The 15405-nt window shown below is 39.9% G+C and overlaps 1 protein-coding gene and 1 pseudogene across 1 annotated transcript; both read left to right on the forward strand.

The window, feature by feature from the left end:
* LOC134326300 (zinc finger protein 850-like) overlaps positions 1–15405 on the forward strand; it is a 150301-nt pseudogene that overhangs the window by 100393 nt on the left and 34503 nt on the right.
* Positions 10975–15347, forward strand: LOC134327056 (maternal embryonic leucine zipper kinase-like). The gene is made up of 16 exons (XM_063009127.1): positions 10975–11125; positions 11661–11734; positions 11834–11924; positions 11991–12038; positions 12120–12268; positions 12582–12699; positions 12801–12886; positions 13004–13120; positions 13210–13353; positions 13440–13508; positions 13762–13854; positions 14061–14159; positions 14335–14403; positions 14496–14594; positions 14715–14924; positions 15040–15347. The coding sequence occupies exons 1-15, from the start codon at positions 10975–10977 to the stop codon at positions 14847–14849; spliced, it is 1542 nt and encodes a 513-aa protein (XP_062865197.1). The 3' UTR covers positions 14850–14924; positions 15040–15347.

The following is a 15405-nucleotide window of genomic DNA, read 5'->3' on the forward strand; positions in this document are numbered from 1 at the left end:
GCAGACGCAAGGTTCGAACGTGCGACTTTGACATGTCAGTTCTGTATATGTTAGTGAGTTTCACCGCTGTGCCACTCAGGCAGTAACAACAGTTTAATCTGTATACTGAAGGTATGTTAAATAAACTGTTTAGCTTTATTGTGAGTTGTAGTCAAAATACTTGAAATGTATATTTTAACTCATTCATCCAAACACACTGAATAAATATTCATGTAGTGAATTCCTGGCAAATATAATCACTGCATCATGTGAAATCCATTAATTACATGCAAAGTAACAGAGTATTAAAAATATTTAAAGAGTGCTAAAATATATTTAAAATGATTACATTTTAAAATAACAAAAACAGTAAAAATGTTTTACTACTGTACCAATAAGTAACTTTATGTTAAAAAATACAAATTGTTTAACATTTATGCAAAAATATACCAAATGTATATTATGAAAACAAGTATTTGAGAAGTATATTAAATGTAATGAAACTTAATTTGAACTAAAAGTATACTTCATGGTAATGTATTTACAGGTCCGGAGTGGGCCCCTTTTTCAGCCCGGGAGTTTCATGCCCAAACCCGGCCCACTTTTTCCATGGAGGAGCAATCTGAATAAATGAAACAGCAGCTAGCTCTTACAATGCCTTTTTATTGGGTATAAGTTCAGGTATATGTTGGTAAGTTAACAGAAAACACTTCACTTAAACATGTTTAATTCAAATTTAAATCAGATAAAGATTTAAAAGGTAAAAAAATGTGATAAAGATGAAAACATATTTACATTTGTACAGGAGCAATAAGTTGAAATAAAAATTATTTGAAATTAAAATTGCATTTGTCTTCCCAACAGAGAGGTTCTCTGTTGTTAGGTGTACACTAAACTCTTAAGTAGCTTCACTACACGCTTATTTAGTAGGCTACCTTTAGCATCAAAAGCCTCCTAAGCAGTGCACTGGTTTCTATAACTTTATTAATAACGGTGTCATTGCCTATAGACATGAGACATGGCTTATCTGCTGCTCTGAGGCTAAAAAAACATTTCTTTAAGGGTCAGCCTATTTTGCTGAATAACATAACATGCTTGAAGTTTTTTTTAATTTTTACACAATTTAGCCTATATTATGATGGTGTAAAATTGATAGTGATTTAGGCTATTTGTCTCCATTTGTTAAAATAAATTAGGCTATCGTTAGACATCTTTCTGAATGTCTGAACAATTTAACATATATAATGTATATTCTCATGTATAGTCATATTTTACATTACAAATAGCTATGTTATTTTAAATAATATTTTAAATAACTCATGGCCTCCTCGGGATCATCAGTACAGTAGCGTCGGAACAAAAACATTCCAATAATGAGTTAGGCTATTTAATATATTACACTTCAAATTATGGTTATTATTTTCAGCTTGAAACTGGATATTTGTGATTAATGGTTTATTATTGGATTATTGGGTTCTACAAAATAAACTACGCTAAGTTGACATTGCAAATGTTGCGCAATAGCCTTCACCTGGCCGTTTCGGCTCCACCTGGCCTCTTCCTCTTCACGACAGCCTGATGGTTGGTTTGCGCTATTCCGTTGCTATATTCACTTTTACCGGCGCTCCATAAAAGACGCCTCGTGGGCCAAACCAACTTAAACATTAGGGAGGGGAGAATTCCCTCAGATGGTAGAACCCATCTAATCTACTGAGATGTAGGGGCTGCACTGTCAGATGAATGGAGAATGAATGTAAGAATAAGATTAGATAAGTGACAGATAAATGTCAAAATTATTTTTCCCATCCAACCGGCCCAAACTCGAGATTGACATGAGCCGGCCCATCGGGAATCCTCCCGAATCTCCCGATTAGCCACTCCGGGCTTGTGTATTTATTAAAAGTATTATTATAAGTATACATATAAAAGGTTGGTATTGTAACACTTGAAGCCTCTGTTACCCCTTTTCCACCAAAAAAAACATGGTTCTTGAACCGGTTCTGTTCAGGTTTCTCTGAACCCTGGTGTTCTGTAGAGAACTGACGCGCGTTTCCACCAGTTATTGAAAACCAAGCAGCGTCATAATCGGTGGGCTTACTTACTAAGAGTTAAGAGCAGTAATAACATGGCGGAGTGTGTGGATTATGTGCGAGCATTTGTGGTGCTGTTACAGATGTTTGTTTTTATGTAAAAAGCAGCGATCTAACTATTTGTGATAAGAAGATGTGACGTTGTGAGAAGCGTTTTGCGCTCAGCTTGAGCAATAAAACATCAGTAAAGTTCCACAACACAAACATTAATCTGTGTGAAATAAACATCAAATACCACATGTATCTGTGTTTAGCTGGATTTACATCATGTGTGGTGTTTATGCAGCTCGGGGAGTTTTCATGTTAAGCATTTTCCATTCTGTCCAGGTCACTTTTATCTCGTAATATCACACAATTTACCTTTTTAAATGCGCTTTGAAAATATAAGCGGCAAACTGGCTCAAAATGTAATCAGGTGAAGTAAGATAAAAATGCTGCGTTAAGCTCCATACGAGACCCAGCGGACGCCATTGTTGCTAACGTGCTATGCTGTACAACATGACACGCCCACTGACTGACGTCACGGTTTGGGCTGAAAAACCAAGTATTCTGTGGTGCCAGATTGGCCCGCTAGTTCACTGTCTGGAACCTCTTTTTTCCGGTGGAAACACGTGAAACCGGTTTAAAATCAAGTTCGGGAACCGAAACGGGCTCCATGCTACGTCGGTGCTCTGGAGCTTGTCTGCCACACCCCCTCTCCGTGAGCGCACACTGTCTCCTGCCACACCCTTCACTGATTGGTTCTCTGGGACTAATTAGCTCCAGCTGCCCTCTATTTAAGAGGTGCGCTGGAGCACACAGTGGGAACTATTAGACTTCTATGTTGGCTTGGATTGGGCCTGTCTAGCTCTTGTTTCAAGGTCATGTTGAGTCATGTTACTAGCTCCTGTTCATAGTCATGTTTCTAGCTCCTGTTCATAGTCACGTTCTTAGCTCATGTTCATAGTCATGTTCCTAGCTCTTGTTCATAGTCATGTTTATAGTTCTTGTTCATAGTCATGTTCCTTGCTCTTGTTCATAGTCATGTTCATAGTTCTTGTTCATAGTCATGTTCCTTGCTCTTGTTCATAGTCATGTTCATAGTTCTTGTTCATAGTCATGTTCCTTGCTCTTGTTCATAGTCATGTTCCTTGCTCTTGTTCATAGTCATGTTCCTTGCTCTTGTTCATAGTCATGTTCATAGTTCTTGTTCATAGTCATGTTCATAGTTCTTGTTCATAGTCATGTTCCTTGCTCTTGTTCATAGTCATGTTCCTTGCTCTTGTTCATAGTCATGTTCCTTGCTCTTGTTCATAGTCATGTTCCTTGCTCTTTTTGTTAATAAACCTATTAGTTATACATCGCTGCGTGTGTCCGCCCCATTTGTCTAGTCTTTGACCCCGTGTGACAGGTATTACTACATATGTCATTACAGTGCTCATAAATAAACATATTGATAAATATATTGCTAGAATCAGGTCTAAAAAGACAAAGTGGAAGTATAGTTTTACTCTAAAATAAATATATTTAAGGTTTTTTTATAATATATATTTTAATGTACTTCAAGTGCACTTGGAATACTGATTGTGCAGTTGTGAAGTATGCTTTAATTTCACTTTTAGTGTATGTAAAACATGTAGTTAAATACACATGCAATAGTATACTTAAGGTAAATTAACTACTTAAGAGTTCCAATTTAGTACAGTTTAGTACACTTAATACAATTAAAGTCGAGCTTTTGTATTATTTTTGTACAATTACAGTATAATTAGCACTCTTTAAGTATATTGATCATTAGTGTGACAATAATACACTTTAGTGCACTCTAGCCTATTGAAGATTAGTATACTTAAGTATACTTCTTTTTACTATGGAAGTAACTTTATGAAAAAAAATTCATTTAAGTAAACCTTTGTATAATGTATTAAAAGTGAGCTTTAAGTGAATTACTACAGCAGTTGTTTAACATACTTTGCAAAAATATATTAAACATGTATTTGAAGACAAGTATATGAGAACTATATTCAATTAAATAAAACTTGATTGTAACTAAACGTATACTTCAGGTTAATGTATTTATTAAAATTATACTTTTTGATACTTTTATACTTAGATGAATCTTAGTAAATTTTAAGTACATTTAATTTTTTTCACTAGGGACAATATCAGCTGCAGCAGAAAGAACTGAGAAACAGGTAAAATATTATACAGCTCTCTTTAACAAGTAACAACTCATTAGTTCTGTTTATATTTTATACATACCTTTATATTTTATACATATATTTTGTTATACAGCTCTCAACAAGTAACAGATCATTTATGTTAGTTATGCTATGTATAAATGACAAACATTTCACTGGAGCAGAATTAGATTATTATAATGCTTTTCTATTCTCTAATTGTACAGTTTATTAGGTACGTTAACCTTTTATCATTATATTATTGCTGCACCAGTCCAAGTAATAAATTACAGCAGTTTGTAACCTTGTAACTTGACGTCCCCTAAACTCAAAATCTTTGAATTCTGACACCTTTCGTTGAGAAATGTGTTCCCTTAAACTCGATTATTGTTAGCTTTCATTCAAACATGTTGGGGAAAGCCGGAACCATGAAACCATGTCACAAGCAAAGCATCCTCTCCTGTCTTCCCAGAGGTTTCCTTTTTATAGGCGTCTCTCCCTGGTGGTAGCTTTGTGCATCTTCAGACATCTTCCACAAATCTGTAACATAGAGAAAACACCCCTACACAAAATACATTATGACCCATAAAGTCGTAACACTCGGGGTTCTGAGAAATTGTAAGAATCAGATTCAGCTTTTTCGAGAGTTTGTTTTAGTACAACAAGTCATGTTAAGTTTTGTGCACCGGCACCCCAATCCATAGGAAATAATGACACAGCAGCACAAAAGCGGTTTCGTCACTTCTCATGTGAATGCGCCAGTACTGAACAGAATACGGCATTTCACGATCAAGCATCTCCACGATTAAAAGCTATAAGAAAACAATAAAAAAGAAAAGGTGAAATGCAGCCTTTATTGTTTTTAATTGTATTTCACTGTTTCTATATTATATTTGTGGTATTTTTTGTGTATAAGTGGCAAAAACAACCCCATTAATTTACATTACACTAAAATACAGTATATGCAGTTCCACAGGATCATGGGACACATTAACAGGTTTCCTAAACATGAGAAAAAATACCTTAAAACTCAACATCCCAGAACCAACTGACGTTGAGTTTCAAGGTACCGCTGTCAGAATGTGAAAAAGTTGATGTAAGAACTTGCCAGAGATCAGATGATTAGAGACTGAATATTGTCTAAATATTGATGTGGTCTTTAGTGGACATAATGTACTGGACTTCACCTGAACGCTTCTTTTATACCCAGACATAAACGCTTTATCCATTTAAGATGTTTTTGGAACATTTTACAATGTTTACAGTGTAAATTTGCTCTTGTACCAACTGTTTTCAAATCCCTTGTAGTCATGAGTTTCAGAATGAGTGAATATTTACATAAATTAATAAAGTTAATAAGTTAACCTGATAAATATTTGAGTATTTTGTTGAATTCAGGTCAAAGAGAATTTTACAAATCACTGCTCTGTTTTTCTCTCACATTTTACTTACTGTCCCAACTTTTCTGGATGTTTGATTCGTATTAGAGATCATGAAATACTGTTAATGTTATTTGGTGAAACATCACTGTGCTTCATCATCTTGTTGTTTCTCTGTGAACATTATCTGTCTGGATGTAGAATTTTCAGTCTCTCTCGGCTCCTGCTGGATCTGCAGAATCAGTCGCCATCACAATCAGTCCTGAGAAGTGTAAGAAGATACCAGATGGAGGTGAGTTCAAGCCCTCAGTGTTCCATTGTCTCCAAAATGCTTCGGTACTCAAACATCAAACAAAACAATCAAATCCACCAACATGAACATTTTACATCTAACAACATCATTCATTTACTCATTAATCTAGTACTGGTCATGGTCACAGTGAGTCCAGGGTTGAATGAAATACACTCACACTTAATCCGTTACTCAGAATTAAGGTATTTTTACACAAACACTGGGAGAACATGTCAAATATTTATTTACTTTTAATTTTAACTGTTGATTGTACTGTTACTCTTTCTTCAATGAAGAATGTCCAGATACCTCCTGAACCTAAAATCAGAGAAGATTTTCTACAATGTAAGTTTCTCACAAGGACACAAACGTACTCAGTGCAGTAAAAAAGTATTTGCACCCCCAGTACACACATGTCTATGTGTAGTGTATGTGTAATGTATGTGTGAATATCTAGTGTCTGTGTAGTGTGTGTGCAGGGTTTGTGTGTGTTTGGTGTTGAATAGCATTACACTGTATCTTTGGTTGTGCGGTGTTTCTGTGTATTTGTGTGTGTGCAATGTTTGTGTGTGTTTGGTGTTGAATAGCGTTACACTGTATCTTTGGTTGTGCAGTGTTTCTGTGTATTTGTGTGTTTTTGTCTATTGTCACACTCTTACATGTGCACACGCACACACACACACACTACACACACACACTGTTCACACACACACAGTCACACACTACACACACACACTGCATACAAGCACTGCACACACTGTACACACACACTTTACACATACACACACACTGTACTCACACAGACACACACACTGTACACACACTGTACACACTCTCTCTTCTATGTTAATTGGTTTATTTTGTGTTTCCTCTCCAGATGTTTGTCGGTTCACACTGGATCCAAACACAGTAAATAAAAACCTCCGTCTGTCTGAGGAGAACAAAGTGGTGACCTGCAGTGGAACATTACAGTCGTATCCTGATCATCCAGATAGATTTGATGTTCGCTACCAGGTTCTGTGTAGAGAGAGTGTGAGTGGACGCTGTTACTGGGAGGTTGAGTGGAGTGGGAATTATGGGGTTTTTATAGCAGTGTCATATAAAAGCATCAGCAGGAAGGGATTCGGTGTTGAGTGTTGGTTTGGATGTAACAATCAGTCCTGGAGTTTGTGCTGTTCTCCATCCAGATTTTCATTCTGGCACAAATTCAACGAGACTGAAATTCCCATAATGCCGAGTTCCTCTAGAATAGGAGTGTATGTGGATTACAGAGCAGGAACTCTGTCCTTCTACAGCGTCTCTGATACAATGAAGCTCCTCCACAGAGTTCAGACCAGGTTCACTCAGCTCCTCTACCCGGGGTTTGATGTTTGTTATGGATCAGAAGTGAAACTGTCAAATTTAACAAATTAAATGTAAAATTTACATGAAAGTGTAACATTAAACTGTTTGGGTGATTTTAGAATTTGTGAGGCAGTGATACATTTATGGAGATTTTCTTTTTCTAGGCTGTTTAGTACATTAAGCTACATGAGGTGTTTAGACTCTCCTGGAGAAGTTGATTCTCACCTGATTTCTCCTGAGCTGTAAAACACAAGTTTAAAAGTGAAACCAGCACATGATGAGGAATAATACAGCAGAACTTAGATACGTGTGGATGGTTTCAGAGGGGATTTGATTCTTTCACAAAAATAGTTATTTGTATTGTGGTACGTTCGTTCAGCCTTCATCAGTTTATCTCTGCTCATTCAGCCTACAGCAGTTTAGACCCGCCCACTTATCCGCCAATTTGCAATTTTATTACAACGTGCAATTATACAAATTATTTTTGTACAGGAAATAAATATAACAGTAACATTAAAAAGTAAAGTGCAAATCATTCTCGATTAAAGTACATAATGCTTTTCTACAACACCATGTTTTTACATTATTTAATGTCATGCATCAGTTTATAAAGATGATAATGTATCAATATTTTATACTTAACCAGAGCATAAAATAAAACTACTAGCATCATGTCCAGGTGTTTTTTCTATCTTGTTTTTCCTGCTGCTATAAATGCTCATGTTGGTTTGATCTAAAATTCAGTAGAATCAGTAAAATCTGTATGATGTGGTAATATGAGATCTTCTGACCATGTTTAAAAAAATCCTTGTGATGTCACTTTTGGAGGGCGACATCACATGGATTTTTTAAACATGGTCACATCTCCTCATATTACCATATCATATTACTTTTTCTTTTAACAATTCTCTAAGTTGTTTATTATAATTTTTTTGTTGTTGTAATATTTACAGTGTAATTTCCTGTAGTACGATCGGGACGGTGAGTGTTTTACTGTAGTAAGAATGAAAGTATGAGCTGATCTTTGTGTCATTGTGTTGCTTTGATGAAGAAAAAGACGCTGGGTCAGTGTGTAACATGAGGTTTGGAGTGAAGGTGGGTGTGTGTCTGTGTTTGATCTAAAATTTTATTTATTGTTGCATGGTCTTAAGAGATAGTTTCCAGGGCTTCAAGACAAGATTTTGAATCTGTGTAGATTATTGACTTTTTTTATTTGATTTTCCCTGTAAGTTTAAGTGCCACTGATATTGCTTGAGCTTCTGCTGAGAAAATCGAGCTCTCTTTATGTAGCCCCATACTTTGTGAAATTCTATTTGTTGTTACTGCAGCTGAAACCTGGTTTGGGGATTTGGAGTCGTCCGTGTATATTTCTGCATGTGATGGGTGTTTTCCTCTTATATTTGGGTAGTTGCTTAAGTATATGTTTGGATGGGTGTTTTGTTTTTTATTTATTGTTAAGTCCATAATTATTTGAGGTTTGATGATGTCCCACAGGGGAAGAGAAGTTTTATAGCCACTGGTAATATCATTTATATCCAGATTTGTTTCCTCTAGGAGCTTTTTAATTCGCATTCTTGTTAAGTTCTCAATAAGTTTTGATCTGTATACAATACTGGAACTCTTTGGTGTGAAAACATCTCTGTAAGCCAGGTTTTGGGGATTGCCTTTGAGCATAACAGAGCTAGTAACAAGGAGCTAGCAACACAGACCTAGAAACATGGAACTAAATAACATAGAGCTAGTAACACAGAGCTACAAACAAAGAACTAGCATAACAGAGCTAGAAAGAAGGAGCTAGCTAGTAACAAGGCAAGAATAGTTCCCAACTACTGTTCTCCAGCTCCCCTCTTATATAGGGGCAGCTGGAGCTAATTACACAAGAAACGGCAACAATATAATAGTGTTGACCCCAATGATATGTTGCGTGGCATTTAAAAACCCGATACACACTTTTTCCACTTTTGACCACAGGGGGCGCACTTCCACACACACTTTATACGCACACACACTTTTCTCCGGTTGACCTACCCCGTAGGGACCAGTGTTGGGGGTAACACGGTATAAAGTAATGCCTTACAGTAATGTGATTACTGAATAATAAATACTAAATAAATAAAATAAATAAATGGAATTTGTTTGTAGATGTGATTCCAGTATACAGTATTTGTTTGGGTTTTAGAATGTAAAGTGAAAGTAAAGTAATGAGGAACGAGATTACATTTTCCAGGATGTAATGAGTAATAAGAGTAATGGATTTTTTTTTGAGTAACTACCCCAACACTGGTGGGGACCTGGGGCTATTTCAATGAAACTTTGTCAGATAACTTAAATTAAGGCTTTCTATTGGTTGAAATGCTTGTGCCTGTGGGAACTTTGATTCAGGTCCCCACCGTGCAACAGGTCCCCACTGGTTTGGTGTGCAATCAGGTGGCAGTCCCCACCAGGATATATAAACAAGTACACATTATACACACACGTAATACACACACCTTATACACACAGGGTTTGTCATGGTATGGGGTGTGTCAGTACCAAGGTGTGTCATGGTATGGGGGTGTGTCAGTACCAGTACCAGTACCAAGGTGTGTCATGGTATGGGGGTGTGTCAGTACCAGTACCAAGATGTGTCATGGTCTGGGGTGTGTCAGTACCAGGGTGTGTCATGGTATGGGGGTGTGTCAGTACCAGTACCAGTACCAAGATGTGTCATGGTATGAGGTGTGTCAGTACCAGGATGAGTCATGGTATGGGGTGTGTCAGTACCAAGGTGTGTCATGGTATGGGGGTGTGTCAATACCAGTACCAGTACCAAGATGTGTCATGGTATGAGGTGTGTCAGTACCAGGATGAGTCATGGTATGGGGGTGTGTCAGTACCAAGGTGTGTCATGGTATGGGGGTGTGTCAATACCAGTACCAAGATGTGTCATGGTCTGGGGTGTGTCAGTACCAGGGTGTGTCATGGTATGGGGTGTGTCAGTACCAGGGTGTGTCATGGTATGGGGGTGTGTCAGTACCAGGGTGTGTCTTGGTATGGGGTGTGTCAGTACCAGGGTGTGTCATGGTATGGGGTGTGTCAGTACCAGGGTGTGTCATGGTATGGGGTGTGTCAGTACCATTACCAGGGTGTGTCATGGTATGGGGGGGTGTCACTACCAGTACCAGGGTGTGTCATGGTATGGGGGTGTGTCAGTACCAGGGTGTGTCATGGTATGGGGGTGTGTCAGTACCAGGGTGTGTCATGGTATGGGGTGTGTCAGTACCAGAGTGTGTCATGGTATGGGGTGTGTCAGTACCAGGGTGTGTCATGGTATGGGGTGTGTCAGTACCAGAGTGTGTCATGGTATGGGGTGTGTCAGTACCAGGGTGTGTCATGGTATGGGGTGTGTCAGTACCAGAGTGTGTCATGGTATGGGGTGTGTCAGTACCAGGGTGTGTCATGGTATGGGGTGTGTCAGTACCAGGGTGTGTCACACACACACTTATACCTAGGGTAACCCGTTACCCCCAGGACATGGGGAGAACATGCAAACTCCACCCAGGAATCAAACCCAGGACCCTCCAGAAGCCGTCCCACAGTGGAAATCAAGTCAGTATATGTGCAGTCACATGAATCCAGTCATGCCCATATATGGTAAAGGTAAATTCACTCTGCTCCCTCGGAACGCTGTGACATCACAATGTGGACCTGTGCTCTTCAGGAGCAGCATTTAGATTTTCTCCTCATTTACGATGGCTGCTTCTCTGAGACAGAGGTTTCTGCGTGTGCTGTGTTGCGGGGCGCCTCCCTGGGCATCCTCCGGGGGTGACCCAGGTCACGGGGGAGGCACGGGGGCCCAGGAAGCGCTCCTGATGGAGGGGTTTCTGTTTAAGAGGACCAGGAGTGTGTTTAAAACCTGGAACAGGTCTGTACACTGATGCTTAGTGTATATATTAGGATTTCTATATACATACACTTAATTTTATATATATATATATATATATATATATACTGTATATATATATATATATATATATATGTATATATATACAGTATATATACAATTAATATTATACAGTATATTTACACTCTATTATATTTATACACTCAATTTTATATATATGTATATATGATGTGTTTGATCTCTGCAGGCGGTGGTTCATCATACAGAACAATCAGCTTCTCTACAAGAAGAGGTTTAAGGTAGGTCACATGACTTTACATGATCTAAATCAGCTCTCTCCTGGACTCTGTGAAATACCCATAATGCACCCATAATGCGGCCGTATGCCCCTCATCATTTGGGTGCATCACAGCGGACTTCTGTGCCGGGCTGCATCCCAAACCGCCCCCCGTTGTGTTTAAGTCTGGGACGATTTCACCGGTGTTTATATCATCGACTGTATAAATAAGAAGGTTTTATGTTCTATTCCCCCAGCGTGGGACTGTGAGGCAAGTAGACGGGCGTGGATCAGCGCCATTCAGAACCTGACTGAGAGAGAAGAAGAAACAGTCGAGAGCGAGGTGAATTATCATTACCACTATACTCCGGGAGGGGAGGGGTTCAGTTCTCGTCTCTGTAACACCAGTTTAATCCGTCTAAATCAGCAGGAATCAGACGGGTACGAGAATGATTTAGAATCAGATTCCTCGAGCGAGCAGACAGACTCCCAGGGACCACAAGTGTCTTCTGAAGCTCCAGGTAACCTTAACACCACCACGTTCGAGCCCGACACTATTAAACTCTAGTGACTCTTGGGGTTTGTAGGTGGGATCAGTTCTGGAGAAGTCATCTGTGATGCTCCCAAGAACAAGGGTGAGTACGCCGGTCTTTATATGGACCCTTATTTTTGGTCCACATAACACATAAGCATCATTGGTGATACTTGTGTTGAAGATGTTGAAGGAGAAACCACCAACGGAGAAGGTCAAGAGGAAAAGACGACCGACACGAACCCGGACAGCCAATACACCCTTGGAGAGCTGCTGGGAAAGGAAGACTGCGGTTCAGTCTATGAAGGAGACCATAAGGCAGATGGGAACCAGGTGAGTATCAGTTTGCTGTGTTGATCCTCCCCTGGATCCTCCTATGGCTCCAGATACCTGTGACGACCTACCAGGACCATTTTGGGTCAGGAGGACCGCTGAGTACCACCCTGGCCCCTGGATTCCTCTTAGCCCCAGACATGAACCCAATTGAGCATCTGTGGGACCTCCTCAATGGCCGTGTTGGCTCTACGGATCCTCCCCTGGTTCCTCCCTTGACTCCAGATACCTGTGACGACCTTCTGAAGAGGCCAAACAAGAGGCCAAGAAGAGCAATCAGTAATAATAATAACATGTCTCTTGTGGGCAGCAGGTTGAGGTGCCATGCACTGTACCCGAGACCATCGACATCTCAGAACGAACATCACGTGTGGTTGAGGACGTCTCTGAGCTGCACAAGTGCTATGAGGTTTACAAAACCATTGGATCAGGTAACTGGTACCACTTTCAGTGATCTCTCTGCCTTTGTGTAACACAGATGTGCATCTTTTGAAACCTGACTTAATATTTTTTTAATTCAATCGTTCTTCAGGTGGTTATGCGACGGTCAAGCTCGGCAGGCACATTCAGACTCAAGAGCCAGTGGCCATCAAGATCCTGGAGAAGAAAGAGCTCGGGGTTAGTTTCAGCAAAACTGTCTGTTAAAGACGGACGTGTCTCAGTTTCCAAACGTTTGTTTCTCCTAATTCTGATCTGAAAAGTCATAAAACTGTTCCTGTTTCCTCCCCATTGCAGGATGAGTTGTCTGATTTGAGGATCGAGATTGAAGCCCTGAAGAACCTCAAGCATCAGCACGTGTGCCGCTTGTACCAAGTCATGGAGACTGCTGACCAGATCTACATGGTGCTTGAGGTACCATCAGTGGTTGGAAACTATCAGATTTGATTTAATCTCTGGATTTATAATGATTTGCTGCTCACATGACTCGCTCTCTCCTCCAGTTTTGTCCGGGTGGAGATCTGTTCGACCACATCGATAATAACAACAGGTTGTCGGAGGAGGAGACGCGCAGGATCTTCCGTCAGATCGTCTTGGCGCTGGCGTACATCCACAGCCAGGGATACGCCCACCGTGACCTTAAGCCAGTGCGTCAGCCAAACGATTTCCACTTATACTTTGTGCTCTTTCTTTGTTAGTGCTTGAACATGACGTGTTTTATTTTGACTCTCAGGAAAACATGATGCTGGATGAGAAGAACAACATCAAGCTCATCGACTTTGGGCTCTGTGCCAAACCAGAGGTTCGTGTCTCTACTAAGACTGTAGTGTATACTTAAATCAAGCGTGCCATTCAGAGAGTCTAGTAAGGTGGTGTGTTTACCCCCATCCATCATGCTTTAATGAAGCCTTGCACACATGGTGTCCACAATTAGTTTCAGTGATCAGTTAGATGAACAGGACGTCACAGAGCCATGCTGGTTCAGTTTGTGTGCTGTGTTGCAGATGCGAGTCAACAGTTGGACCTTCGGTTGATAGAATTCTGTTTTGTTGTAGGGTGGATTGGGTACTGCTCTGATTGAGGGCTGTGGAACCCCTCCCTACTTGGCACCAGAAATCATTGATGCGCAACCCTATCATGGTGCAGAGGTAGGTTTGATTGGGGTGTGTCCCCAGGTTATTCCTGATAAACTTCAATTGAAAAGTCTCCAAATCCAAGGTGTTCAGTCCCCTATGTAGCCCCATTCATGAGTTATTCTATGAGGTCTGGATGAGGGGACTGACCAGGGTAAAGCATGTTTAAAAAAGACAATGAATATGTGTGTGTGTGTGTGTGTGTGTGTGTGTGTGTTTAGGCAGATGTTTGGAGCTTGGGTGTTGTCCTATATGACATGCTGTGTGGCTACCTCCCGTTCGATGGTGACAACTTTGTGGAACTCCATGAACAAATCACTGTAAGTCTTGGAACTACAATGAAACACCATTGGCATACACGTCTTGTTACGATTATGAAACAGAATCCATTATTTAATGCTCAGCAGCATGTTAAACACACAGTAAAAGTAACAGTAACGGCTTGTGGTGATGTTCTTTGATCAGATGTGATTGTTTTGCTCTGTGTTTCCTCAGAAAGGACATTTTGACACTCCTGACTGGCTGTCTCCTGGTTCTGTACTGCTGATTAAGGAAATGCTGCAGGTGTGTGTTTATGGTGTGTTTAATGTGAGCAAAGTGGGTGTGTGTTTCTCTGTGGGCTTCATCACCTGAAGTTCTTGTATCTTGTCCTGTAGGTGGTTCCAGAGCGGCGCATAAAGGTGGAGCATCTGCTGGATCATGAGTGGGTAATGAAGCAGTACAGCAGCCCTGTGGAATGGCACAGCACATGCCAGGTACAACATCCACCCTCGACGTAGTACAGTGACATGATGGAGATCCACTGTACATAAGATTGTATCTTTATTATCTTACATACTCATATATTTGTGTCTGTGTGTGTGTTTGTGTCTCAGCTGGATCATCTACATGAGGAGAGCATCACCGAGATGGCTGTGATGTTCAGACAGTCCAACCAAAGCACCAAGCAGCTGGTGTCTGAGATACATTTCAGTACTTGTATCTGCATCAACACAGATGCCAAAATGTAGATACATATTTATTAATATTGAGGTTCTTGTGCTTCGTCTAAAAGAGATAGCTGAGCGGATGTGTAAGAAATCCAGGTAACATTTCCACAATCAGTGTATTTTACCTGATAAACGCTGCTCTACATGCTCATCTGTCCAAACACTACAGCTTCTGGAATGTTCTTACACCTCTTCTTGTTTTATTTAACAGGAGACGTTGTTGTCGCATCAAGGAGGGACGATGGTGGCGCCATCCAATCAGGACACGTTACATCTCAATTTCACATTTCAATGATTATTGCAGCTGTTTCTCTCTAACCCATCCTCTCTCTCTCTCTTCTTTTACCAGAACGATGCATTTTGGGTATCTGTGTGTGACTGGTTAGAGGAACTCCACTGAGGTGCCGCCCTTGTTGATCCACACAGCTGTATGAGAAGTGTAGAACATGGATGACCAGGATCAACAAGACTTAAAATCTTATACAATTAAATGTAAAATAAATAAACTCACTGAATATATGAAGGTGCATGAATGTTCATGTTCACAATAGCTGATTATTTCTTCATTGTTTTGTGT

The sequence above is a fragment of the Trichomycterus rosablanca genome, chromosome 14 (assembly GCF_030014385.1).
Source record: "Trichomycterus rosablanca isolate fTriRos1 chromosome 14, fTriRos1.hap1, whole genome shotgun sequence".
Classification (NCBI taxonomy): Eukaryota; Metazoa; Chordata; class Actinopteri; order Siluriformes; family Trichomycteridae; genus Trichomycterus; species Trichomycterus rosablanca.